We start from the raw sequence: 27873 nt of genomic DNA, 5'->3' as shown, positions 1-27873 counted from the left end.
GTGATGACACAAAGCATCATAAAAACCCCTAAATTTGGGTTAGTTAAATTCAGTTAACCACAGATGGGCATCCTTGCAAGTATATCACTTAGAACTAAGGAGAGATTTCCTGACAGTGAGAACAATTAATCAGTGGAACAACTTGCCTCCAGAAGTTGTGAATGCTCCAACACTGGAAGCTTTTAAGAAGATGTTAGATATCCATTTGTCTGAAGTGGTGTAGGGTTTCCTGGCTAAGCAGGGGGTTTTACTTGAAGACTTCCAAGGTCCCTTCCAACTATTCTATTCTATTCTATTCTATTCTATTCTACTCTACTCTACTCTACCCTACCCTTATTCTATTCTATTCCATTCTATTCCATTCTATTCCATTCTATTCCATTCTATTCCATTCTATTCCATTCTATTCCATTCTATTCCATTCTATTCCATTCTATTCCATTCTATTCCATTCTATTCCATTCTATTCCATTCTACCCTGCCCCACCCTACTCTACTCTACCCTACCCTACCCTTATTCTATTCTATTCTACTCTACTCTACGTTACCCTACATTATCCTTATTCTATCCTTATTCTATTCTATTCTATTTCAAAATTACTTCTAATACTTGTAAAGAAGAACTCTTATTGTTTGCTTTAATATGTGAATCTTCCCGTTATGATTTTCAAAATAAATGGGTTAATCCTGCACTGAATCTGACATATGAGATGGACTGAGTCGTTGTCATTTCATATATAAGCACCCCATTTCCTGCTCTGTACATAGAGAAAATCACCAGTAGCTCAAGGTGGAAGAAATTCAAAGAGGGGAGGCTGAGATTTAGCAGATTTCCTTTTAAGAGGAAATGGATTTTAACTTTAAGGGAGGCAACATTGTTCCGTTTATTCTGTTAAAACTCTCATTCCTCGTCTTTATGCCTAATTCAACAGAAATATTTGACATATCTATTTTTACACCAGCATAAACGAGCACTAACAAGCCAAATAATCAAAAAACTCTAAAACTTTCAGTAATTCCTATGTTTTTGAAAGTGTCTATCTATGCGGATTGATAGATGTCTGAATATATAAGCATACTTTATATCTTTCCCCACATCCGACACTTACACTTGTTTTGTGATAAGTTGCAACTGAGCCAGGATGGATGGCGACACTCATAATCCCATCGGCTGAATATTCAAGAGACTGGCACTTGGTCAGCATGTTCAGAGCAGCCTGAATGGGTTTTTAAAAAAGAGAACTATAAGGGGGAAAATGCATTGAAGGGGGGAAAAAAAGAAAGAACATAAAAAAGATGTTGAGACTCTAGAAAGAGTGCAGAGAAGAGCAACAAAGATTATTAGGGGACTGGAGACTAAAACGTTGCTGATCTGGAACTGGGACACCACACAGTTGCCGAAGAGTGATGCATCTCAGCAATTGGTTAGATAAGCACACAAGCATGGACAGATACACTCAGGCATGGAAAGGGAGGTCCCACTATCTGCAGGCAGGTCCACATGAAAACTGAGTACCTTAGAGCAGCGGTATCCAGCTAATGGATATTGGTCCCAATAAGTCATACGTTCAATTGAGCTTGCACTGCTGGACATGTTAATAATGGCCGCCTTGCTGGTGCTCAGCCCTTGAAATGGGCTTCTCCGGGCTGCCTTCTTCAGCAGGGGCAGGAATGCCTTGTTGAGAGACGAAAAGAGAAAATGAGCCGCAATGACAGGGAAAGGTCTTCTGTCTCCTTCTCCAGGGGGACCTTCATAGACTTAAGATCAACTGTCCCATTGGGCACATTCAACAAAAGAAACTCCTGGCTCTTTAGGATGACCAAGAGTGTAGCTTTATGGAAAGAGCCATTTGGCACAGGAGAAGCAAAGTCAGTTCTGGGATTTTCCCGCAAAAACTCATATAGGTTAAAAAAAAACACCTTTCCCTCTCTGGGCCACCCACATTCCATAGTTCAATCCATTGAGTTAAGTTCTGTTGTTTTGGGAAAAACTGTCTGCGCTGGTCAAACATTCTTTATAACTTGACCTTTGGTGGATAATGTCTCGCCAGCAACAGAAGGCTGTCATGAATTCCATAGCCTCCCCTCAGCCCCACTTAGGAATTCACCATCCTCCTCCCATCAGGTTTGACAGGTACCCTGACTTGAGAATACTCAGAAAAGCTACTATGTCCCAACAATCCCTAAAAGGGAGCAGCTTACCCCTCATGCATCAACTCAAATCAATATATGATTTCTACTTCTTTTTCTTGGTCATTTCAGTATTATCCTGCTCCCCAGTTATACTGAATTCAACAGCTCCATCATTTTTCTTTAAATCAATCAATCTTCCTTGTGTTGAAATATATTTTGTTCATAAATCAGAACACCAAATACAAACAGGGTGGATGCAACCTCGTAGATGACCTTCACTCTGTCAAGGACCTAGGAGTACCCATCTCAAATGATCTAAGCCCCAGAGCTCACTGTAACAGCATTGCCAAAAAGGCATTAAGAGTTGTTCACCTAATTTTGTGAAGTTTCTTCTCAGGTAACATTGTACTGCAAAATAGGACATAGAAATCCTTTGCCAGACCAATTCTCGAATACAGCTCATCTCCCTGGAATCTACACTGTATATTGGACATTAATGCAATTGAATGAGTCCAGAGGTACTTCACAAGAAGAGTACTCCACTCCTCTGCTCACAATAGAATCCCTTATGCTACCAAGCTCAAAATATTAGGCTTGGACAACATGGAACTACGCTGCCTACAGTCTGACCTAAGCTTAGTACACAAAATTGTCTGCCACAATGTTCTACCTGTCAACGACTACTTCAGCTTCAAGCTCAATAATACATGGACAAAGTAAACCGCTCCAAACTCGATTGCAGAAAATACGACTTCAGCAACAGAGTGGTCAATGCCTGGAATGCTCTTCCTGATTCCATTGTTACATCCTCAAACCCCCCAGCATCAACCTCAAACAGTCTACTCACCCCATTCCTAAGAGGTCTGTAAGGGTGTGTGTATAAGCGCACCAGTGTGCCTACTGTCCCTGTTCTACTGTCCCCATTTATTTGTACTCATTTCCATTGTTCATGCCCATGTTTATACTTATACTTATTATCTTGTACATGTATGACAAACCAAATAAATAAATATAAATAAATAAATAAACGAACCTGACTCATCAGCAGTGGGCCAATGGTATTGACAGAATAAACTCCTATCATATCCTTCACATTTTCTGTTTGCAGATTGTTGAAGACCCAAATACCAGCATTGTTGAATAGGATGGTCAGCCCACTTTCTCCAGTATACTGTTCCACTTCTTTCTGAGCCGCTTGGATGCTTTCAAGATTAGTAACATCTAAAGAAAAGCAATTTTATTTCAACCCCAGCAACACGGAGTTTCAGAATTGCAAGGGAAGAGTTAACTGAAACCACAGGTCTTTGTGTCTCTTTGTGCAACTAACCGTCTTATGGAATACCAGTCTGACAGCTTCATCCCCAGGGATTGAGGACATGGAGAGTATCAGCAGGTATCTAGGAAGGCAGAGCATAAAAGCAAGAACTTTTATGATCACACAAGTTGACTTTAGGACTAAAGTCAGTTCAACTCAGACGGTGTAGGAGATGACCAGGCTGAACCCAAGGAGGAGATCAAACTCATCATCAGACATGAATTCCTTCAAGCCCACAAGAGATCTAAGTCCAGCCCACTTTTAATTTTTGTGGCTCTTATCTATAGCCAATTTGTCTGGGCTGTTAATAGTTCAGGTTCTTATATAGAGCTTAAGTTTGCAATAAATCTCTATATCCATTTGAACGGCCTGACTTCCTTGGCGCTTGACCGACAATCTTTACACATTATACCCAAGTCATGGCTGTATAATCAAAATCTATTGTATAAACTCACAGCTGTTTCTACGACACTCAAACCCAGACCAATAACTGAGTCAATTGCATTGAGACAGGCAGCTGTAGAAATTGAATCAGTAATCAAAATACAAAGATAAACATGATATCTTCCTGAGCTCTTTGAACTAATATAAAGTTTGCCTGATACATAATCAGGGGCACCTCACCAGGGCTGAAAAGAGTTTCCATCAGTTTACTGACTGTTGGGACAGTTTGGAGTTCAGTGCTGGGAGTTGAAGTTCCCACTGCTAAACAACTAATTCCCACAACAGTGTCATATTACCTACTAAGACAGTATTACTAATTATTTTTCTCTTCTTTCCTAGTGCCTATCTCTTCCCACTTATGACTATAACCATGTTGCTTGTATCTTTACAATTTATGTGGTTTTATTTGTTTCCTAGTATGATTTGATTGCTTATTAGTAACCTATGACTATCACTAATGATTCTTGATGAATGTATTCTATTTTATTTTGCTTTAGGTACACTGAGACCATTTGCACCACAGACAAGTTCCTTGTGTGTCCAATAACACTTGGCCAATAAAGAATTGTATTCTATTCTATATCTTAAAGCTGCTAATTTTGACAAACACTGCTATGTATAATCTCCTTCCCTTCTCAAAGCAGAGATATGTAGATGTTACCTTATGTCAGATGCCCATAAATGGAGGAGCTTTAACTGACTGCCCACCTCTTGGAAGTAGGATCAGTTTATCTCTTTTTAACTGAGAGTTACACAACACTCTACTCCATCTCAAACCTAACCACAACCAACAACAATTAAATTTATTGGCTAATCATTTGACCATATCTATAGGTGTGATGTCTTTCAACACCAATGTTGCAGCACACTCTGGGGCCACAAATACATATCACGATACATATTTATTCAAAACATTCTCTGTGAAAAGTTGTTCTTACGTGCAGAGGCATGTAAGCTATTATAAATTCTTCTCTCTGTGGGAAGTGGACTTACAGGAACACAACCAATGATGTTACATCTTTGGTTTTAATTCCGAGAATAACTTTGAAATAGTAGCTCTGGACATTCCCGTAGTACCAAATTTGCTTCGTTTTCACATGGCCCTTGAAACTTACCTAATTGTAACACCACCAGATTCGGATGTTTGCAAGCCAATGCCCTCAGCTCCTGGAGAAAAAGGAGATCTTAGATTTTTCTGCGAGTTAACATTCACAGATAATGATATGAGCTGGATGCCCGAGAAGACAATCTCAAAAGCAGGAATGGTGTGCGATTTCTCTGTCATTAGATGTGCAACATCTCTGACTGAACAAAACAAAGGAAACTAAATCAAGGCTTAATGCAGCTTAGTATCTTAGTCCATTCAACTTTACTCAACCATGTATTGCTCCCCACAAAACCCTCTACACTCTTTTGCAGATTGAAAGCTTTTTAAGTGGAGCCTCTCACTGTAAGATTCAAGTCCGTCCAGCCACACCATTGCTGCAGATAAACAAAGCCAATTAACATAGGAAGCCATTTTTTTAACATTTTGGTTTCAATATAGGTGTAAATCTTGGTGAATAGCTCATCATTATAGTCCCCGCCTCTTTTGAGACAATGGGAAGATTTGGAATATAACGTCCACAAAATTCAGGACACCTATACTTGATTTTTTGTATCCTTGTAAATCCTCCTTGCCCGCACCACCTAAATACCCTGCTCTTATGCATTGTATTCTTAAAAAACAAAATTGTTCTGACCCAGCTCCCCAAGCACGACAAACCCGCTGAAGTGAATAAAGATTCTTTTATTAGGAATGTCAGCAGTCCCAGCAAAAAGTTTCTCTTGCAAGCTAACAAGTCCATCTGTCTGGAAGATGAATAGTTGTCTGTTTTATTTATTTATTTATTTATTCTTCGCACTTCTAGACCGCCCCCTCTCCCAAAAAGGACTCGGGGCGGTGTACAGTCCACACAACAAATAACAGATAATAAATACAAATATAGATATAAATATACATATGGAGGAGGTTGAAAAATTTAAAAAACTGTACAGAAGAATATGAGTATGGCTCTAGAAGCCCTAAAATCAATTAGATTTAAAACAATACCCTTAAAATACCAGTTGAGAATGTATTTCCAGGAGGTAACAGTTGTAACAGTTATAATTATGCCAGGCCAGCTAATCGAAACAGGTGAGTCTTCAATTTTTGTCGGAAGGAGCGGAAGTCTGTGGTGGTTCTAATATCGGGGTGAGGTCATTCCAGAGGGTTGGGCCCATCACAGAGAAGGCCCTATTCCTTGGCGCCGCCCGCTGGCATTGCCTAGTGGACGGCACCTGGAGAAGCCCCTCCCTGTGAGAGCGGATTGGCCGCAGGGATGTATGTGGGAGGATGCGATCCCACAAGTAACTAGGTCCTATGCCATGGAGCGCTTTAAAGATGGTGATCAAAACCTTGAAACGCACCCGAAAAACCACAGGTAGCCAGTGCAGCTCACGCAGGAGTGGTGTTACGTGGGAGTATCTGGAACTCCCCATGACAACCCGCGCGGCCGCGTTCTGGACTAGCTGCAGTCTCCGGGCGCGTCCCAAGGGAAGCCCCATGTAGAGAGCGTTACAGTAGTCTAGGCGAGACATCTGTGACATCTATTTATCTCTGTCCCCTGCCTTTTATCCCCAGAGCTACGGTGGGGTTTTGCTAGCAGCAGTGGCTTTTCTGTCCCAAGGACCAGCCCATGGATTTCCACTGCTCTCCTCTCCTCTGCCTTCTGCGCAGTCATGCATCAGGCATTGAACCTAGCTGTTCTTTCTCTTCTTCATCAGCCACCTCCAGACCTGGGGGCTGTCGACTCTCCATCTGAGAGCTGACGGATGGCCCAGGCCCCGCCGCTGTCTATCTCTCTGCCAGCTCCATTTCCTCTTCCCCCTCGGAGCTCTCAGGTTGCCTTGATGCTGACCCTGACTCCCACAATGGCTGCTGGAGGGTCTGGCAGCCAACAGGCCCCAACAAAAATGTGAGCAGATGACCTGGCTTTCCATTAATGGGCTGTTTTTGGTCCTAATTGGCCAGATAAATATTAGCAAGTTTTGACAAGGTAACACTCAGAATTTCACTATATAGTCTTTTCACTATCTCACTTATCTCTTGCATTATGCCTTATAGTAATTTATTTTGCTTCCCCTGCTTATTCTATTCCTCTGCTTGGAGTGGCGTTGCTTTTTAAAAATACTTTTGGTTGAAAAAAGAAAAAAGAAAATATTTCTATCCAGAAGGGGTGGGGCAGGGAAAGCAATGCTGATTATACCATCATAAAAAGAGTTAATACATAAAAGGAAAAGTGAATAATATTTAAGACAAAGGAATGCTTTCTAATTTTATTTGAAGATATGGTTCAAATAGGAGAGACGCAACCAAGAACTAAGGAGAAATTTCCTGGCAGTTAGAACAATTAATCAGTGGAACAACTTGCCTGCAGAAGCTGTGAATGCTCCAACACTAGGCGTTTTTAAAAAGATGTTGGATAACCATTTGTCTGAAGTGGTGTAGGATTTCCTGCCTGAGCAGCGGGTTAGATTAGAAAACCTCCAACGTCCCTTCCAACTCTGTTATTCTATATACTGCTTCTATAAATAGAATGAACTCAAAGTGTACTTTGCTTAGCATTCCTTGCAGCAAAAAAAGAAGAATATAATTGGTGTGGCATTGTACGTGGGTTGCAATATTCCTGGAGGGCTCAGAATGCAAGCTTGACATTCAGCCTTAATTCAACTTCAGCCTCAGTTCAAATCCCAACTTACTATTCCTGAGCCATCCTGTGCTAACTCACTCTTACCTTGGTTTTTTCTCCCTCAAGGTCCAGGGTTGTAGCAAAGACCCATTTGGGTGGAGAAGGCAGCTCCAGAAACCTCTTCACTAGACCCAGGCCGATCCCCCGATCAGATCCTGTCACCAGAACGCTGAAAACACAGAAACCAACAGGCTGTGCCATCTCTTCAGGACTGCAGCAGCTGCTTCCAACTTGCTCAAATGTTTGTTTCAAATGCCTCTTTTCACTGTGGGCGGTAACATTATAAGGAACAGGCAACACCCATCGTCTGAGAAAAAAAAATCACTTATTTATTTATTATTATAAATAAAAAATTATTTGCTAACAACTCCAAGGGACTCTGGCTGGATCACTACAATCTTACCTACTTATTACAGAAAACAGCACTGCTTACAATAACTGAAGGAACATTCAGGAAGATAAGCTACTGCCCTGCAAAATTTGTGCATAATTTAATAGTATCCTCTACCATGGCTCAGTACGGTTCGGTGGCTCAGTGGCTAAGACGCTGAGCTTGTCGATCAGAAAGGTCAGCAGTTCAGAGGTTCGAATCCCTAGCACCAGGTAACGGAGTGAGTTCCCGTTACTTCTCCCAGTTTCTGCCAACCTAGCAGTTCAAAAGCACATAAAAATGCAAGTAGGAAAATAGGAACCACCTTGGTAACAGTGTCTGTGTGCTTTGGTGTTTAGTCATGCCGGCCACATGACCACGGAGATGTCTTCGGACAGCGCTGGCTCTTTTGCTTTGAACCGGAAATGAGCACTGCCCCCTAGAGTCTGGAACGACTAGCACATACTTACAAGGGGAACCTTTACCTTTGCCCTACTGTACAATACTTTATAGACACTCCTTTCTCATTGAATTAATCCCTGGAAAAAGGATGGGTGAGCAGCCTAGCTTTAAATCAGTGGTCTCCACTGATCTTTCTGGCTCGATGGATTGGCGGAGATGGTGGTGGCGGCAGGGCCCTTTAAAACAAAGCCCTGCATCAGCAGTTCAAATTTTGAAAAAAATGTTCTTTGTCCCTCACAGTTGCTATCTGAAAGTGTGGCAGATCATTGCTTACCTGGCCCCCACCACTTCAAGCACAGGTAAAGATGTGGAGTCACTAAGATAATAATATGCCCAATGATGGAGAAATTCTGAAATAGTCCATAATGGAGGAATGGATTGTGAACATGGCAGAATGGCAGTGGTGGGTTCCTACTGGTTCGGTAGTGGTTTGGCGGCCAGAGTCACTGGAACCTGCCATGCCTCCAATTTGGTTCTCCAGGCAGCGCTGTAGGCGCCCTCATCTTGTTTTTTAGTTCTGTGCATGCACAGAACCATTTTAATTGCACTGCGTATACGCATGCAATGTGCAACAAGGATGCATGCGGCCTGCGCACAAGCGAACCAGACGTAGTGCCTGCTGGACCCCACTCCTGCAGAATGGGCATCGCTGACCTACTTGGACAGAGACAAAGCAATAAGTACTTTGAAGAAGTTGTTACTGTTCTAGAAAATTTGCTGATGATTTATTGGCATCCCCAGCTGTAATATCATTTATAGGACCGTCGTGTTCCTGAATCCATCAGGGTGGATAAGCATGCCTCGTCTTACAGTTCATTCTCTATGTTTGCAGTCTGCCTGAACCTGGAAGTTGTGGCTTCCAGCTGCTTGTGCTAATCAGGCTGTGCTGAAACTGAAACAGGCCGTTTGCTGTTTGCTGCAAGGAGGCGAATAGCTGGGAGGCAGAGGCAGATTTCTTCTTCTTGTTTTCCTCTCCAAAAACTAGGTGCGTCTTATACTTCGGAGCGCCTTATACTCCGAAAAATACGGTATTCTTATAAAAGTCTGGAAACTTTATAGACCCTTTTTTTCTGGAAATGAAAAAAAATGTGAAATGATGAGTTCTGGATTTCTGGAATTCCAACTGAAAAAGGATTAAATAAGAGGCTAGAGCCTGCCTGAACCTAGGAGTTCTGGCACATCTACTCTTTTCATAGCCTTAACCACTTCCACTGGGAAGTGCCACCAAGGAACTGGATCACCTTAGAACCTGTCAGCCCTTCAAGGTGGACCAGAGAAGAAGAAGAAAAAAGCCATCTGCTACGTCCTCCCTGACCTGATCTTTCCCTAGGCAGCTCATTGCTTACGTGGCCTTTACCACTTCAGGTACAAGTATATAGGTAGATTTGCCTAATTGAGATGCACAAGGATGGAGAAATACTGAATCACCCGCCATGGGAGAATGGATTGGGAAAATGCCAGAACTGGAAGAATTGGCACCACTGATCTATTTGGAGAGGGATGAAAGACTAAATACTTTTTATTAAAGACTAGATTTCTGGAATTTCATCTGAAAAAGGATTAAATAAGAGGCTGAAGGGTTTTTTTCTAATATTGGAGAGCACTGAGAGGGGCCCTGAGTTAGTTTGATAACTATTGAAAAGGACGGATGGAAGCTGCTTGTTTATTTTTCACGAATGTGTGTGCGTCTATGTGTGTTTGTGTGTGTGTGTTTGTGTGTGTGTGTGTTTTTATAGCCGTGTGTTTGAAGAATATATTCTGAAAAGGTACTTGAAACAAATGGCCAATTCAATGCTACTCAGGTCGATGGGCGCTTTGCCTTAGCTGTTACAATGTAATAAGGGTTAACGGGAGAGGCAGTTTATGTAAGCAGGGCAATAAAGATTAGGCTAGAAACAACACCAGAATGTTTCCTTCCTGCCTTCCTTACAGGATTAGCCCTGTAAAGTGGAAGAAAACAAAATGAGATTTCTTCCAACAACTCGTTCTTCAAACTGCTTAGAGAGTTCTTTCTGGTGCTCTCTTAGCTTGGTTGTTTTCTTACGGATGTAAGACATTCGCCTTTCTTGGTTTCCCATGTCAAAAAGAACGCCTCTTTTCACTGCAGGAGATAATATTATAATGAACGGACAACACCCATCCTTTGACTTCCTGAGAAACTGTATTTCTTATTGAATTTGTTTGCTGCCAACTGTCAGCGATTCGGGCTGGCCCGCCACAACTAATTTAGTTGCTTTTGAAAGCAGAAGGAAGACAAGCTATTGACCTACAGAATATGTGTATGATTTACTTGCATCCACAGCTGAGATATACTTTATAGGACACACCGTAGAAATAAGGAGAAATTTCCTGACGGTGATAACAATTAACCAGGAGAACAGCTCGCCTTCAGAAGTTTGGTTGCTCCATCACTAAGGTTTTTAAGACAAACCTGGACAGCCATTTGTTTGAAATTATAGGGTTTCCCGATTGAGCGGGGGAGATCAGAAAGAGAAAGTTTGTCCACAAAGAGTTTTTTGAGGAATATGGCAACACAATCTCCCCCTTTCTCTCCCCGTCTCTCTCTCTCTTCTTTTTGGGTAAGATATTCTATGGATGTACAAGGAGTTATTTGTGTACGTGTGCATGTTGAAAAAATACATTCTGAAAAACAGTTGAAAAGGACAGACCGCGCTTCTGGCTTGAGATATGGGGTTATCTTTCTTTCACACATTGGCACTGTCTCTGTGACCCTAAATATCTATTTTGTTAACACTTGTAGAGTCAGGCTTCCCAACCTCCCAACCCAAAACAGGTGTCATTGGTCCTACGTACCGTTGTTTTTTGGATTATAAAACGCACCTGACTATAAGACACACCTAAATTTAGAAGAGGAAAACAAAAAAGGAAGGGGGATTTGGCCTCCATGCACCGCATTTTCAGCGCTTTTGGGGGACCTTTTTCTGGCCCTTTTCCAGCCTTTTTTCTACCCATTTTCGAGACTTTTTTTGGCCCTTTTTTGAGGTTTTTTGGCACATTTGGGGGGCTTTTTGGCTCATTTTTGAGGCTTTTTTCAGCCCGTTTTTGAAGCTTTTTTCAGCCTGTTTTTGAGGCCTTTTTTTTGCCCTTTTTTAAAAAAAGCCAAAAAAAGCCTAAAAATGGGCCAAAAAAAGCCTCGAAAAATGGGCCAAAAAAAGGCTGAAAAAAGGGCTAAAAAAGGGCAGAAAAGGCCCAGAAAAGGGACGTGCAGAGGCCAAAAAATGGCCAACGGGTGGGCGAGGATTCAGGAATATTTGTTCTATAAGATGCAGAGACATTTTCACCCCCTTTTGGGAGACAAAAAAGTGTGTCTTATAGTCCGAAAAATATGGTAGTACCATTACTTTTTTCTTTACAAAATGTGTTTAACAATACGTGCAAATGTTTGAGATCTTGTGAAACAAGAAAACAACAACACCAGGATTTTCCTGAGAGGAAGTTGTTTATTAAAGCGCCATCGCCTCTTAGTGCATTATGCGCCAACGACATCAAGGGAAGACTGGTGGATCACCAGGGAATGCGATGACCCAACCAATCCAGAAAGGTCCCGTTGTCCTTCTCGGAAAGCGTGGATAGCACTGCCATGATGCCTTGCGTACTCTCTTCCACGCTCATTCCCGGCTGCCACGAAAAAAAATCTCATAAGGTTTATAAGAATAAGTCCTGCCCAGACCAGATTCTTCACCTAAGCCCATCAGCAGAATGCAGTTGGGCCTCTTGAGTATAAACTGTCAACCCTAATAGAGATGCATTTGCATTATACAGGCCATAATCATTTTAGCTTATGGGGTGGCACAGTGGCCTAGAGGTGGAGGTCTCACCTCACACAGGAGGTTATGAGGTCAATCCTAGGTAGAGGCAGATATTTCTCTCTCTGGGCACAATGAAAATATATCTGCTGAACAAAACTCCGCATTGGCAACAGGAGTGGCATCCGGCCAGTAAATACTCTCCTAGCTACATTCAATTTTCTGGACTCCACCCCTCAAGGGGTTATGGGATCGTTAAAAGAAGATGCTAATTGTCATTTTAGCTTATAAAGTTATACAAACAAAATAGTCCACACCAATGATCAGGTGATGATCCAATACATCATGTACAGTTAGTCCTCAAACTAGCAGCTGTTCAAAGTTACAACGGCAATGAAAAAAGTAACTCAATCCTGACACTTATGACCATCGCAGTTACATGGTCAAAATTCAGGTAATCAGCATGTATTTCCAACCGTTGCAATTTCTCAGGATAATGGGATTCCTATTTGCAACCTTCCCATCCAGCTTCTGACAAGCAGAGTCGATGGGGTGGGGTGGGGTGGGGGACACTGGATTTGCTTAACAACCACATGATTTTACTTAACAACTGCAATGATTTCTTAAGATCTGCTTTGTTTAGCAGTATAAATTGTCCAAATTGTACAATTGAGGACTATCTGTAATGACTGAATTTGAACTATTTGAATAAATTATGTGAACGATGGGTGAGCTGTCCTTGCAAGTACAGATACTGAGTCAATGAAGTTGCTTCAGAGGTGGTATTCAGCAGGTTCTGACCAGTACTAGAGAACTGGTAGCAGGGGTGGGCTGATGCCAGTTTTACTACCAGTTCGCAACCTGAACGCAACCTGCCCGCTGCTCGCGCTGCTCAATGTAAATTGTTCTTTGTGCATGCACAAAACAATTTACAGTGAACTGCGCATGCACAGTCACTAAAAACTAAAATGGCGGCGGCCCAGTGGCGGTCAGGGAACCGGTTCAGGGGCGTGGCAGGCCTGGGTCACTGCGCCACCGTGGCTCAAAAGATAAGGTGAAGAAAAGATTGAGAACCACTGATCTATAGCATAACTTTTGCAGAAGTATTCAACATACCTCTGTTTGCACAGCATATTCAATAAAATACAAAAACGTTTAGAGACTCATTTGAGCATGACCATAAGACATTTGATGGCTCTTCCCACATTAAAAAAAACTTACAAGTGGGTTGTGAGCAGTTTTAACTACGCCAGGATGGATGGCGATGCTCATAATCCCATCGGCCGAATATTCAAGAGCCTGGCACTTGGTGAGCATGTTTAAAGCAACCTGCAGGGTTGAAAAACAGAACAATTAGATAAGAAAGCCCTGAAGAGAAAAAGGAAGGAAAGGAGGAAGAACACAGGGTATTGGGGTTACAAAAGGCCTAAGAGGCACACTAGAACTGGACTAAACAACTCCTTGAGAACACTAAGGGAAGGAAGCCAGCCATATGCATCATTCTGGTTATCAAAGGTATCTGTATACTAGTTGACAACTCGGTGTTGCCCAGGTATTTATTTATAGGGGGAAAATGTCCGAACCAAATGTAATTTCTAATGTCGGATTTTCCCGCTTACCAGAGGGAGGAGGAGGAGGAGGAGGAGGAGAAGCAGCCTCAAGATGTTTCTAAAGGTACCTTACTGCAAGGATATGCAATTATCTTCAGGTTTTTCAAAAGAAACGCATTCTCAATCGATCCGGCAATGCTGGACATGTTAATAATGGCTGCCTTGCTGCTGCTCAGCCCTTGGCACGGACTCCTCCGGGCTGCCCTCTTCAGAAGGGGCAGAAATGCCTTGTAGAGAGAAGAAAAAAGAGGAGGAGCTACAGTGAAGCCTAGAAAAAGAACTGTGCAATAACAGGGAAAGGTCTCCTGTCATCTTTTGCAAGGGGACCCTCATAGAGTCATCTAGACCTAACCCCACCTGGGAAAACTACTCTAATGCCCTTCGGTGGGCTACCCTTAAAGATGGGTCAATGCCTCCAGTCGATGCAGTGCCTGAGTGATGGATAAGGAAGATCTAGGAGCCATGGTGGTACAGTGGTTACAATGCAGTATTGCAGACTAACTCTGCCCACTGCCAGGAGTTCGATCCTGATGGAGCTCAAGGTGGACTCAGCCTTCCATCCTTCCGAGGTTGGTAAAATGAGGACTCAAGATTGTTGTGGGTGACATGCTGACCCTATAAACCAGTTAGAGGGCTCTAAAGCACTATGAAGCGGTCTGGGAGGTGTTTTCTTCCCTATAAGGGAGCTGTGCCACCAATGTCCCAACCTTCTCCCAAATCAATCTACAACGTCTACTTCTTTGTTTCCACCATTACTATATTTCCTTGCATTCTAGCTGCACCGAATTTGGCTGTTCAGTCTTCAACAACATACCCATTCTCTTTGCTTCGCTTCCTCGTAAACAAACCTGACTCATTTGCAGTGGGCCAATCGCATTGACAGCGTAAACTCTCATCATATCCTTGGCATTTTCTGTTTCCAGAACATTGGAAGATGAAATGCCTGCGTTGTTGAACAGGATGCTCATCCCCCCTTCTCCAACACATTTTTCCACTTCTTTCAGAGCTGACTGGATGCTTTCAAGATTAGTGACATCTAAGGAAAAGCAATTTTATTTAAATTTCAGAAACATAGCCTTTTAGAATGGCAAGGGAAGAGTTTCCTATATGCCTATTCTTGTAGCTAACCACCTTATGGAATAGCAGAATAGAGAATAGAATTTTCCTGTTTTTAACTGGGGGGGGGGGGTGTCATACACCACACAACTGAAACTTAAAAGAAACCACAGTGGATGGCATCACCACCACCAATAAAATGTATTGATTAGTAATTGTTGTTGTTAGTTGCGAAGCCGTGTCTGACCCATCGCCAGTCCATGGACAACGTTCCTCCAGGCCTTCCTGTTCTCTACCATCCTCTGAAGTCCATTTAATCTCACGCCTACTGCTTCAGTGACTCCATCCAGCCACCTCATTCTCTGCCGTCCCCTTCTTCTTTTGCCCTCAATCGTTCCCAGCATGAGGCTCTTCTCCAGAGAGTCCTTCCTTCTCATTAGGTGGCCAAAGTCTTTGAGCTTCCTCTTCAGGATCTGGCCTTCTAAAGAGCAGCCAGGGTTGATCTCCTCTAGGACTAACTAGTTTGATCGTCTTGCAGTCCAAGGGACTCGCAGGATTAGTAATGTGACCATATTAAAAATCCATAAGGCCAATACAGAGCGAACAGTAGAGCATATTTATAATAAATGGTTATCCCCCACAGTTCACCCCCATCTCTTTTATGTAATGTAGTCTATTTCCTTCAAAATGGACTATGATCAAATTGATTATAAACTTTGATTATAAACTTGATTATAAAAATTGCAGTCTTGCTACTGATATGCCTCAGATGCGTTTCCTGCAGGAGGTAAGAAGTAAGGGTGTCTCAATGTTTTTTAAATAAGGATCTATGTGAGCAGTTCTTTCTGTAGAATATAATTTCCAACCAAAGATTATATGTGCAAAATCTTCAACAGTTGCTGTACTAAAAGCACACGGTCTTTCTTCAAACGGATCTCCTTGGAACTTCCCATAGCTTACCATGGAATCTACTTATTCAAGGTGTGCTTTAGGAAAAGCTTGTCTAACACATGGAAGGCATCTAAGTTAAATTATTTTCTTTTTGGGGAAAGAGGTTTGTACTGTTCTGATCTAGGCTTCCCTTGAGCATGAAGCTGACTCCTCGTCCTGCTAAAACCTCTTTTAATTAGGTTAAAGGGAATTCCTTTCCAGCAAAGTCCCGGCCAACAGTCTTTCATGAGATTTTACCACTACAGACCTTTATCAGGCTTGGAGAGTTGCCAGGCCAATATCTTCCAAACGCCACTCTGTAGCAGACGATACTTGGCAAGAAGTCAGGAACAGATCTTCACCCTAATGAATTGAACTAATTGTCTCCTGCAAACTCCACTCCCCTTTTGCTACTCTTTATTCCCTGTGGCTTTACTCCAGAGTCAGCCTTGTTCCTTAGCTGTTCCCTTCTCTTGGCAGCTCTGCTCATGCGCACATTGGGAACAGGCTCCAGCTGTTCTTCTGCCCCACTGATCTCTGACTCTGAAGGCAACTGATAACTTTCAGACGGCCCTAGCCCCATCTCCGACACAGAGTTTTCCCCAGAATCCAGGACTGGTCCATGTTCCTCCCCAACCTCTTCACTATCTGAGTCTACCAACAGCTCCGTTGACAGCTGGCGTGCCACAAAATATACTGAGCCAGCCACAAAGCCAATAGAACCAGAACTATTGCAGGTTTTGTTAGTTCCAGGGATGTCTGTGAACTGTATGTTCAGGGCATTCCTGTAGTACAAACTTTGTCCTTGAAACATACCTAATTGCAACACCACCAGATTTGGATGTTTGCAAGCCAACTCTCTCACTTCCTGGAGAAAAAGAAGATCACAGACAGAAGATTATAGGTACACCATATGGATATCTTGTGAAATAGTGGCCAGTATTAATCTGGCCAATTAGCTCAAAGCAACTCCTTATTAGGAAACAAATACTGTATTTTTCAGAGTATAAGACACATCTTTTTTCCTCAAAAAAGAGACTGAAAATCTGGGTGCGTCTTATACATCAAAGACAGCATTTTTTGCCTCCTGAAGCTCTGCCCCTTCACCAAAATGGCCATGCATACCCTTATGGAGGCTTTCAGAGAGCTCCTGGGGGTTGGGGAAGGCAGAAATGAGCAAAACATGGGCCATTTTTTGCCCTCCGAGCCCCCATCAGCACTCTATAAGCCTCCATAGGGCTTTGACAAAAAACGACCCCGTTTTCATGAAAAACAGGCCGTTTTGGGGAGGTTTGTAGAGTGCAAAATCTTTTTTCCCCCTTTTGGAAAGCTCTTAACTGATTGATGAGAATTACATTGATCAAGTGCCGTGCCAGCAGAAACAAAGTCTTAGGTGCTGCAGATTGTCAGCGATTTCCTTCTCCAGCACAGGGATAAATACACCTGGAAACATCTACCTACCTATCTACTCTCTCTCTCTCTCTATCCCTCTATCTACCTACTTACTCTCTCTCTCTCCTTCTATCTACTGTATTTCTCTCTCTCTATTTCTCTCTCTATATCCCTCTATCTATCAACCTACCTACTCTCTCTCTCCCTACCTATCTACTGTATTTCTCTCTCTCTCTCTATTTCTCTCTCTCTATCCCTTTATCTATTTTCCTACCAACCTACTCTCTCTCTCTTCCTACCTACCTACTGTATTTCTCTCTTTCTCTCCCTCTCTTTTCTCTATCTACCTACCTACTTTTTTTAAAAAAAATGCCTCTTCAAAACCTTTGTGCATCTTATACTCTGGTGTGTCTTATACTCTGAAAAATATGGTAAATCTACTTACATTTTGTTTGCTGAAATAAAATGCATGAAGCAGAGTATTTATGGCATGGAAGTGAGAGTGGCTTGTGAGGATACAAAATCAGTGAGGTGTCAGGAATCACATTAATGTGAATTACATTTTAAGTATATTTTTAAAACCATCTCACTTCATGCTTTATGCCTTAATTTTGCTTTCTATTTTCCTCTGTTGGTTATATTTCTGTCTGAATAGCATTGCTTTTTAATTCTGTTGTTGAATGTAATAAAAAAAGACTGTTATGTTAAAGAAAAAAACTAACACAGTAATTATAGTGTTAAAAATAAGTCAATACATAATATAACTAAAGCAAAGAGAATGTAAGGAAATTAAATGTCTTCTGTTAGGGAACAGAATTTAAGGGAAACAAGAAAAGGTGACCTGCATACTACTTAAAAAGGATGAAACTCAATCTCTGTTTTGCTTAGCATTCCTTGAAGCAAAGGGGAAAATTATAATTAGGGCATATATGTATGAATGCAACTCACAATACGTATTCCTGGCGAGTTCAAAATGCAAGCTTGACTTTCAGTCTCCGTTCAGCCTTAGTTTAACTTCTTAATCACTATTCCCAAGCCATCCTATGCTAACCAATTCTTACCTTAGATTCCTCTCCCTGCAGATCAAGAGATGTAGCAAAGACCCATTTGGGTGGAGAAGGCAGCTCCAGAAATCTCTTCACCAGACCCAGGCCAATTCCCCGGTCAGATCCTGTCACCAGAACGCTGAAAACAGAAAAGCCAGCTGCCTTTGCCATCCCTTCAGGACCTGCAGCTTCAGCTTCCAACATGTTTGAAGGTTTAGTTCAAATGTGTAACCTCATCAGAGGTGGCGGTATTAAGACTAATATGCCACACCCATGAATATATCTTCTAATAAGCTTCACTTAAATATTGTGGAAGGAAACATTGCTTGCTTGGTTTGAGGGTGCGGTGCTATAAGGGAGGATGGGAGGATGGGAAATATAAGGCAGTAGTGGGTTTCCAATTTTTTTTACTACTGGTTTGCTCATGGGTGCATGCGCGCAGAAGCATCTGAGTGGGTGGGCGGAGCTTTCCCCTGCCGCTACTACTGGTTTGCCCGAACTGGGTTGAACCAGGAGCAATCCACCTCTGATATGAGGTAAAGCTTCTCCTCGCACATATGTGCTAGTCGTTCTAGGGGGCGGTGCTCATCTCCGTTTCAAAGCTGAAGAGCCAGCGCTGTCCAAAGACGTCTCTGTGGTCATGTGGCCAGCATGACTAAACACCGAGGACACACAGAACACTGTTACCTTCCCGCCAGTGGTGGGTTACAGATCGCGTTGCAACCGGTACAGTGCAACGGGGCCTGGCATCCATCACATGAACATGCACAGCGCGCACACATGCATGCAGCACACACATGCGTCCTTATCTCCTGCGACGCCTCCGCGATGCTCCAGCTGCTCGTACGCGCCATGTGCATAAGTGCCGAAGAGCTCAAATACAGGTATGGAGGGCAGGCGGGCAAGTGGGCCCTCCGAAGCACCATACTGGAACGGTACCCGGTGCTCCCGGCAGGCACTGTACTGGGGAATACTGCCTGCAACCCACCACTGCTTTCCACCAAAGGCTGTCTCTATTTTTCTACTTGCATTGCCTTTTTTGGCTGCTGCCTCACACTGTTGGCTAATATTTAAGATTGTCCAAGATCCATGTTGCAGTTACTGGCATTAAGGCAAGTTTCAACATGGTCTATATACCTATACAGTTGGGTTGTTTTAACCTAAGTGTAAAACCTTACTTTTACCTACGTTGTATTTTATTTTGTTAGGTGCTCTTACTTTTTTTCTTTACAAAATCTTTTAAATAATATACGCGGTTCCTTGGTACTCAACTCATCGATATTGGTACCCAATGCATTTTGACAGGATGTGAAAATTTTGCCCTGGTAATCATTGTTTGTTTGGTACTCAACACACAAATTAGAACTGGTCAGTGTCAGCTGCCATGTGATTCTCTACATTATTCCTGAAAAATGTTTGATATTCATCATTTCTGATACTCATTTCACACACACCCCAAACCAATTACCGATGAGTACCAAGGTACCGCTGTATATGCAGATGTTTGAAATTTTGTGCAAGAAAAGAAAGAACAAGACCAGGAATTCGATGACAGAAAGCAGTTTATTGAAGGGACCATCACCTCTCAGCGTATTATGAACCAATGGCATAAGGGTGAGAGTGATGGATCACCAGGGAACACAACGGCCCATCCAATCCAGAAAGGTCCCGTTATCCTTCTCGGAAAGCATGGATAGGACAGTCACGATGCCTTGTGTGCTCTCTTCCACAGTGATCTCCGGCTGTCACAAAGAAGGATCTCATAAGGTTTAAAGAATCAATCCTGCCCAGCACAGAATTCTCACTTAAGCAGAGCACCAGAATCTAGTTGGACTTCTTGAACATAAATGTTCAACTCTAATATAGAGAATGATTTGTATGAAACTGGTCAATCAAAGGTTGATTGATTACATTACAAAGTTATATGAATGCAGCTGTTGTGGCCCACCAGTGGCCAGTGGAGCTGGCAGCTGATTCAGACAGTGAGGAGGTTGGGGAGGAACATGGGCCAGTCCTGGAGTCTGGGGAAGGCTCTGATGAGGGCTCTGTGTCAGAGGCAGAGATGGGGCCAGAGCCATATGCCAGTTATCAGCCTCCTTCGGAGTCAGACATCAGTGAGGCAGATGAACAGCTGGAGCCTGTTCCCAGTGTGCGCATGCGCAGAGTGGCCAGACGAAGGGAACAGCTAAGGAACAAGGGTCGACTTGAGAGTAAGGCCACAGTTGGACAGTGAATGCCCCCCCCCCAGGGAATAAAAGAGGAGCGAAAGTGGTGGAGTTTGCAGGAGACAATTAGTTCAGTCCTGCATTCTTGCCAAGTATTGAGGCATCTGAAAGATATTGGCCACTCTCCAAGCATGATAAAGATCGGTAATTGTGAACTATCTTGAAAGACTGTGGGAGAGGAAAGACTTTGCTGGAGAGGAACTCACTGTAAATTAAATAAAAGGGGTTTATCAGGACGAGGACTTGACTTTGTGCTGCTGAGGAAGCCTAGGTCAGAACAGTAGCCTCTGTGATCAAGTGATGGGCCAATGTATTCCATAAATCCTTAAATTTGAGTTCATAGAATAAATTAAACAAAACCAAGGGAAGCATACTTTGCAAGCCAAAGGATCTGTTTTTAATACTTTAAGCAAACTCGTATGACTTGTGTTAGCACATGAATGTTCAGCACACTGCATGCCAAGATGTTTTCCAAAACAGACTTTTTCAAGTTGGCAAATCATCTTTTCCCAATTTTCAATAAACCATCTTTTAGAAATCTGTCAGACAGTAGAACATGTGAAACCCACCTTAGATCCTAAGCAAAATAGAAATGGGTTTTTTTCTTTAATATATATTTGGTTTTTTCTTCTTTTTCTACTTTCTCTTCTCTTTTCTGCACCTCTATATCATTTTTTTAAAAGTTTGTATGACTTTTTTATTTTTGCATTTGTAATATTTCATTAAAAATTACTACAGGGCATAGAATTTAAATTATTCACCCAGAGTATATGCACATACAACCAGGGGGGAAACTTTTGGCCAGAGTAAAAGTCTCATATTTCTGTACTGGGATGTGAATGCGCATGTCCAGAACCCTGCCATAACGTCCTGTTGGAGAATGTGATTGATGACTTCAGCCAGAGGGGAGGGTCACAGGGGTAAAGGTCAGACGCCATTAAGTGTGATTTAGTTTCAGCTACACAGAGGTCCATGCCAAGATGTTAGTCCTAATAAACGAATGGTTTTATTTTGAACTTCGTCTCCGGGCTCGTAAATTAATTAGGGCAACTCTTGGAACCTTCACACAGGGTCCATGGATAAATGCATTATTTCTTTTTCCAAGATTAAAAGACTTACGTAGGGGTTGTGAGTTGTATTTACCAAGCCAGGATGGATAGCTACCGTCAGAATCCCACTCTTTGAATACTCAAGTGACTGGCATTTGGTGAGCATGTTTAAAGCAGCCTGCATAAGCAAAAAGGAAAAAGAAAAAAGAACTATAAGGAAAGAAGCTTCTTGGGTGAGAAGCGAAACGTCTTCAAAAAAAACCCCAGAAAGTCCAGTTGCCTCTTGAAAATAAAACACCTTTGGGACAGCCAAGACCTGGATGACTGAGTATCTCTATAGATATAAAGAAAATGCATGCTTTGGAGTACGAAATGCAGATGAAAGAGAAGACAAATAATTTGATTATATTGGGCTACACTGTTTTCCTCCAGGGCTGGAAAGGAGGAGGCAACACACCACAACTAGACTATTAAACAGTTCTGTTATCACAGAAAGGAGGAGAGGGGAGAAGGAAGCCCACCATATGGATGGTTCTGGCTAGCAAAGAAATAGGCATCTAATTGATTATATTGTATTGAGCGGCATGATGGCCGAGTGGTGAGGATGTTTGCCTCCCACATGGAAGGTTAAGAGTTCAATCCTAGGTAGCAGCAGATGTTTCTCTCCTACGGTGCAAAGAAAAAAATATTTGCTGTGAACTCCATGTGACGTCAGGAAGGGCATCAGGCCAGTAAATGCTCAGCTTCATTCAATCACCCTGACTCTACCACAAATTAAGGGAGTATAGGTTCATAAAAGGCCCCTATTTTCTTGTCTTTCCAAACCATTCCAAATCACAACAGTCACTAATAAATTACTCTTTTAAGTGACAAGCATGTAGGGACAGACCCAGCAATGACTGAAAACGGAAGTTCCAATGATGTGCAGGAAAATCCAGATAGAAATCACATTAGGTACAGTACCTTACTGCAACGGTACGAAGCTATTTGTACTTTCTCCCAAATAAGCATAACCTCCATTGAGCCAAGGGAACTGGAAATATTGATAATAGCTGCCTTGCTGGTGTTCAGCCCTTGCCTTGGACTATTCCGGGCTGCCTTCTTCAACAGGGGTAGAAAGGCCTTGCAGGGAGGAAGAGGAAAAGAGTGGAGAGGTTGAAGTTAGGTCTGGGAAAACAAACTGTGCATCAAATGCTGGCATCAGATATCTAGAGGGACTTCTCTCAAGCTGTTCTCCAAGGGAATCCTCCCACAGTCATCCAGCTCCTGACTGACCATACTCAAGTAGATCAATTAAAGAGGAGGAAGAAGAAAAAGAAAAAGAAGAAGAAGAAGAAGAAGAAGAAGAAGAAGAGGAGGAGGAGGAGGAGGAGGAGGAGGAGGAGGAGGAGGAGGAGGAGGAGGAGAACAAGAAGAAGAGGAGGAGGAGGAAGAAGAAGAAGAAGCCTATTCCTGATGGAGCTTATCTTACGTAGAACTGTATCTATGTCCCCAGAGTTCAAGGATCTGAACAATCTCATATGTCCTTGCCTTGATATATCTAAGGATTGTGTCAAGGTGTGTTTAACTCTGAAGGATTATGGGTGATTCTAACCACAAAGGTCACAGTAGCCTAGAAGACATTATTCCGACTAAGATACCCCAAGCAGGTAGCTCAAGGATCTTCCACCTGCTTCAAAATCACTCTACAATGTCTACTCATTTTGAGCATTATCATTCTTCTTTATTTATATTGAGGTTTTTTTTTAGTTTTGTGTCAACTAATATATTAGCCTTGGCAGCTTTAAGACTTATGGACTTCAACTCCAGGAATTCCCCAGCCAGCCATGCTGGCAGTTGAAGTCCATAAATCTTAAAGTTGCCAAGGTTGAGCATCCCTGTAATATAAGGGACTTTGCTCAAATGTGATTTCCAAAAAAATTAAAGAATCAACAAACCTGACTCATTTGCAGTGGTCCAATGGTGTTGATTGAATATAAAGTCTGCATATCCTTGGCATTCTCATTTTCTAGATTTTCAAAAAACCAACGGCCCGCATTGTTGATGAGGAGGGTCAGCCCACCGTCTCCAACACACTTTTCCACTTCTTTTAAAACTGCCTGGATGCTCTCAAGAATAGTGACATCTGAGGAATGATGAGACATGGACTGTACAAAATGCCCTTCAAACTGTTTATCACACATTTGATGGAAGTTCAGAAGATCCATACAACTAAATAGCTCCTTTGAGTGGCACCACAACAGATTCCAGGCCCAAACTGTTGAAAGTATTGACTGTATATATATGTCAAAATATTAGCAATGAGTGCAAAAAAATCAACACCTGAAACAAGTAGCTAAAGATCACTAACGATCTGGCCCGCTGCTAAACATTAGACTTAAAGTGAGGCTTTTCCAGAGTTTGTTGCAGAAATCAAATCCAGAAAGTACACACAGGTAACTGATTCAGCAGGATTTATTAACTTCTCTTTATATGTAATATAACACATGAGACATATCTACAATACCAAGAGTGGTTCTTCCAATGTGGTAGAGAAGAGAGATTGGTTTCAGTTCCAGCAGAGGACCAGTCCTTAGCACAGACTCAGAGCTACAGAGCTAAGCCACGCCCAGGCTCCAAAAGTGTTTCAGCTCCCGTTGGCTGACCTTGCTGCTATGCCCTATTCCAGTTCATGAATATACTCTGACAAGGCTGAAGTTAAATAATAAAGAGATTTGTTCTTTCTGGAATCAGAGACAAGCTGTGACACGGATTGTCTTCAAGCATTGTTTTAAGGGATTAGTTCTTTACTGTCATCCTGTGATCATTCAGATCCAGTAGCTGCAACATATTCTGCTAATTCAGAAACTACATAATTGGAGGTCACGCAACATACTAGTGAAACCCACACAAATCACAGCGAACTTTACTAGAGATCTTGCAGACTCTGTTAGTCCAACAATGGCTTTTAGCTGGATCTCTGAGTATTACTATAGGCCAAAATTTGTCCAACTTGCCTTTGGCTCTTGAAACTTACCTAGTTGCAATAATACCAAGTTTGGATATCTGCATGTCATCTCTTTTACCTCCTGAAGAAGGGGAAGAAAAAGGTGTTTTTTTAAAAAAAAAAAATCTCAGAATTAAAATGTATTTTTACAGGGCAATGAATTGAATCCAGTTCCAAAGAGGGCAACATCAAAATGAACAGTAAACAAAAAAGGTATGCCAATATATTTATTTATTTGAAAGACTGATAAGGCCATCCATCTTATAGACCAGAACTCTGGGCATGTCCGCAAAACAGCAATAAAAACATAAAGATAAAAGGTAAAGGTTCCCCTCACGCATATGTGCTAGTCATTCCCGACTCTAGGGGGCAGTGCTCATCTCCGTTTCATAGCCGAAGAGCCAGTGATGTCCAAAGACGTCTCCGTGGTCATGTGGCCGGCATGACTAAATGCCGAATGCGCATGGAACGCTGTTACCTACCCACCAAAGGAGGTCCCTATTTTTCTACTTGCATTTTTTATGTGCTTTCGAACTGCTAGTTTGGCAGAAGCTGGGACAAGTAACGGGAGCTCACCCCGTTCCGCGGCACTAAGGATTCGAACCACCGAACTGCCGACCTTTCTGATCAACAAGCTCAGCATCTTAGTCACTGAGCCCCCTTTAATAAAAACATAAAGAGGCAATAAAAGCATCAAAACTTCCAGTGCCTCCAAACAAATACTTTTCCACGTAGCAATGTCTAGATTGACCAGGGTCATGCTAACTCAAGGTCAACCAGAAGGCTAGGCAGGTAGGGTCTGGCTGGATCTTGGGCAGAGAATGTTCCACAGAGCATGTGCTGTTACTGGTATAACTTCCTAAATCCTGCCTGGTGACATTTAAAGGGAGAGATCTGGAGGGCACTTACCCTACCCAAGCTGGTAGGATAGGCAAATACCTTCAGGGAGAGGTAGTCCTGTAATAAAGCCACTTATTAGAGCTTTAAAAATGATAGCCGGCTCCTTAAATGGCAGCCACAACGAAACTGGAAGTTGGTGTGGCTGATGGAGAGCTGGGTAATACCAGCAAACTGTGAAGATCCAGAAGTTCACACATCAATACATATTTGCACCAGTTGTAACAGGTAGATGGTCTTCAAGGCAGCCCCGTGTGCTGCACGTTATAGTAATCCAATCAGGAGGTCACCGGGGTGTGAAGTTGTGTGTCTTTATATTACACTAGTATAAACACTTATTTATTGTGGCAAAACAAGCCACAGCAGAAGCAAAAACAAAGAAAAGAGAAAATAATACATATAGGTGCATAACATGAACTTTACACTAGAACAAAGGCTGAAGCAAAAATTATTATTTTAAAGAAAAATTGGAATGGCCAAATAAACAAGAAATAAGAAAAAAAAATAGGAAAAAGCATTGCTAAGTCTCTCTCCATCCTCTGTTTTTTGTTTTTTCCTCCAACTTCTGCTATTTAAGATTTTCATACTCTACTCTGGACATCTGCAGCTGTTGCTCAATTGTATTTGGATCCTTTAAATTATTTTATAAACAGTTTATCTTTTTCTTCAAAAACACTTCCTTAACTTGCCCTGCTGTAACATTGGAGGCCCAGGAATTAGCAGATTGCTTGGACTCAGTTAGTTGTGTTTTATGCAAAAAGTCAAACTAAAATAAACCATGCTTTACGGTGAACTGTGAAACCAACTGCTCTTCAGCTTTCCGAATCTCATCTTCACCCATCTTTCACCTGGAAGCCCAACTTGACGTACAATTCTTCTCCCCCAGCAACCCTGTGGAGGGTGGGGGGGGGGGGGGACTTGTGGGCTGAGAGATACTCAAGAAGCTGCAAATCACCTAGGAGCTTCGTGGCCAAGTGGGAAGGGGCACCTAGGTCGGGAGTCAGCAACCTTAAAAACTCAAAGAGCCACAAAGGTCCTAACCGGAAGCCCTCTGTTCAATTCTGGAGCCGACCGGAAGTCCAGTTCCCCCACCATAGTCTCTCCTCCTAGTACGGCGTCCTTTTTCCTCTACCTGTCCTAACTGAAAGCCCTAGCAATTGTGGAGCAGCAGCAGAGGGATGAAAGAGCCACACTTGGCTCCAGAGCCGCAGGTTGCCAACTGCTGACCTAGGTCATCCCATCCTTGGTTCAACATCTTAAGCATTACACTCCACCATCCTGCTCTATTAGGTGATTCTTACCTTGGTTTCTTCTCCCTGAAGGTCAAGAGTTGTAGCGAAGATCCATTTGGGTGGAGAAGGCAGCTCCAGAAACCTCTTCACCAGACCCAGGCCGATTCCCCGGTCAGATCCTGTCACCAGAACGCTGAAAACGCAGAAATCCATTGACTTTGCCATCTCTCCTGGAGCAGCAGCTTCTGCTTCCAACCTTCTGGAAGATTTGCTTCAAATGCTTGTTCCCCTTGTACAAAGGGCAATTATAAGCAAAAGGCAACGCCCACTTTTAGAACTTTTAATAAACTTTGGGGATACATTCTAATCATATTTCATGCAAAGATGCCAATTTGGTAGGAATATGGCCAGGAGGGCTTGGGAAAGGGTGAGGTCTTGTCCCCAGCAGTTGGAAGCTAACACTTTTATTTAGCACTGATTTGTTTCTTTGTGTGTAATTTATACATCTGTTCTGACCTAGGTTTCCCAAGAGCATGAAGTAAACTCTTTGTCCCGACAAAAAACCCTTTTATTAATTGACTGTGAATTCTGCTCATTCACATCCAGCAAAGTCTTTCAAGGGAGGATTTACAGTCACGGACCTTATCTGGCTTGGAGAGCTGCCAGGCTGATACCTGCAAAACTTGGAGTCTCGGACTTCAAAGAGTTGGAGGAGACTCTAAGGAGTCTCCGAGAGTCACGAACCAATTAAGCGAACTAATTGTCTCCTGCAAACTCCCCTCCCCTTTCACTCCTCTTTTATTTCCTCTGTGAGAGGCCATTCATCGTACACCTGTGGCCTTACTCCCAAGTTGACCCCTGTTCTTTAGCTGTTCCCTTCATCTGGCAACTCTGCGCATGCGCACACTGGGAACAGGCTCCAGCTTAACTGCCATACGGCTCTGGCCTCCGACACAGAGCCCTCATCAGAGCCTTCCCCAGACTCCAGGACTGGCCCATGTTCCTCCCCAACCACCTCAGTGTCCGAATCTTCTGCCAGCTCCACTGGCCGCTGGAGGGCCACAACAGCTCCAAAGAAAGATTGTGGAATATGTGAAGGCATCTAAGTTAAATTATTTTCTTTTTGGGCAGAGGTATGCTGACCTAGCCACTTAAAGCGAATAGAACCAGAGCTCTTACAGGTTTTGTT

The 27873-nt window shown here is 42.6% G+C and overlaps 3 protein-coding genes across 4 annotated transcripts in view; all 3 read right to left on the bottom strand.

Moving 5' to 3' along the window:
* Positions 1 to 7943, bottom strand: part of LOC309397265 (C-signal-like) — a gene marked incomplete at its 5' end in the record, with an annotated part of 9051 nt that extends 1108 nt beyond the window's left edge. Inside the window, 6 exon segments of the mRNA XM_081963125.1 lie at positions 1110 to 1217; positions 1517 to 1675; positions 3167 to 3354; positions 5008 to 5059; positions 7708 to 7928; positions 7931 to 7943. Coding sequence (XP_081819251.1) covers positions 1110 to 1217; positions 1517 to 1675; positions 3167 to 3354; positions 5008 to 5059; positions 7708 to 7928; positions 7931 to 7943 — 741 coding nt within the window.
* A 4027-nt stretch (positions 7944 to 11970) lies between these two features.
* Positions 11971 to 18491, bottom strand: LOC309397267 (C-signal-like). The gene is made up of 6 exons (XM_081963128.1): positions 18311 to 18491; positions 16674 to 16725; positions 14720 to 14907; positions 13940 to 14098; positions 13483 to 13590; positions 11971 to 12133 (listed from the first exon to the last, which is right to left on the bottom strand). Exons 1-6 carry the CDS (start codon positions 18464 to 18466, stop codon positions 12020 to 12022), a joined length of 777 nt encoding a protein of 258 aa, XP_081819254.1. The 5' UTR covers positions 18467 to 18491; the 3' UTR covers positions 11971 to 12019.
* On the bottom strand, positions 18326 to 26909 carry LOC309397266 (C-signal-like; the record flags this gene model as incomplete). Of its 2 annotated transcripts, none has more annotated exons than XM_081963127.1 (6): positions 18326 to 18434; positions 21640 to 21747; positions 22533 to 22691; positions 23507 to 23694; positions 24586 to 24637; positions 26754 to 26909. In XM_081963127.1, 6 exons carry the CDS (start codon positions 26907 to 26909, stop codon positions 18414 to 18416), a joined length of 684 nt encoding a protein of 227 aa, XP_081819253.1. In that variant the 3' UTR covers positions 18326 to 18413. The 2 variants fall into 2 exon arrangements, with proteins under 2 accessions (XP_081819253.1, XP_081819252.1); XM_081963126.1 differs by lacking the exon at positions 18326 to 18434 and adding an exon at positions 19859 to 20037.
* Between the last annotated feature and the right edge of the window lie 964 nt (positions 26910 to 27873).

Source organism: Natrix helvetica (assembly GCF_964273705.1).
Source record: "Natrix helvetica genome assembly, chromosome: 10".
Taxonomy (NCBI): domain Eukaryota; kingdom Metazoa; phylum Chordata; class Lepidosauria; order Squamata; family Natricidae; genus Natrix; species Natrix helvetica.
The sequence above is the reverse complement of the archived record's forward strand: the minus strand, read 5'-3'. Positions and strand labels throughout refer to the sequence as shown.

Excerpts from the sequence above, each read along its gene's own strand:
- LOC309397267 (XM_081963128.1), bottom strand. The coding sequence starts at position 18,466 with ATGGCAAAGGCAGCTGGCTTTTCTGTTTTCAGCGTTCTGGTGACAGGA. Across the intron at positions 14,099-14,719 it reads GCCCACTGCAAATGAGTCAG|GCATTTCTGCCCCTTCTGAA; the intron begins GTTTGTTTACGA and ends TCTCTCTACAAG. Across the intron at positions 12,134-13,482 it reads AAACTGCTCACAACCCACTT|CCGGGAATGAGCGTGGAAGA; the intron begins GTAAGTTTTTTT and ends TTTTCGTGGCAG.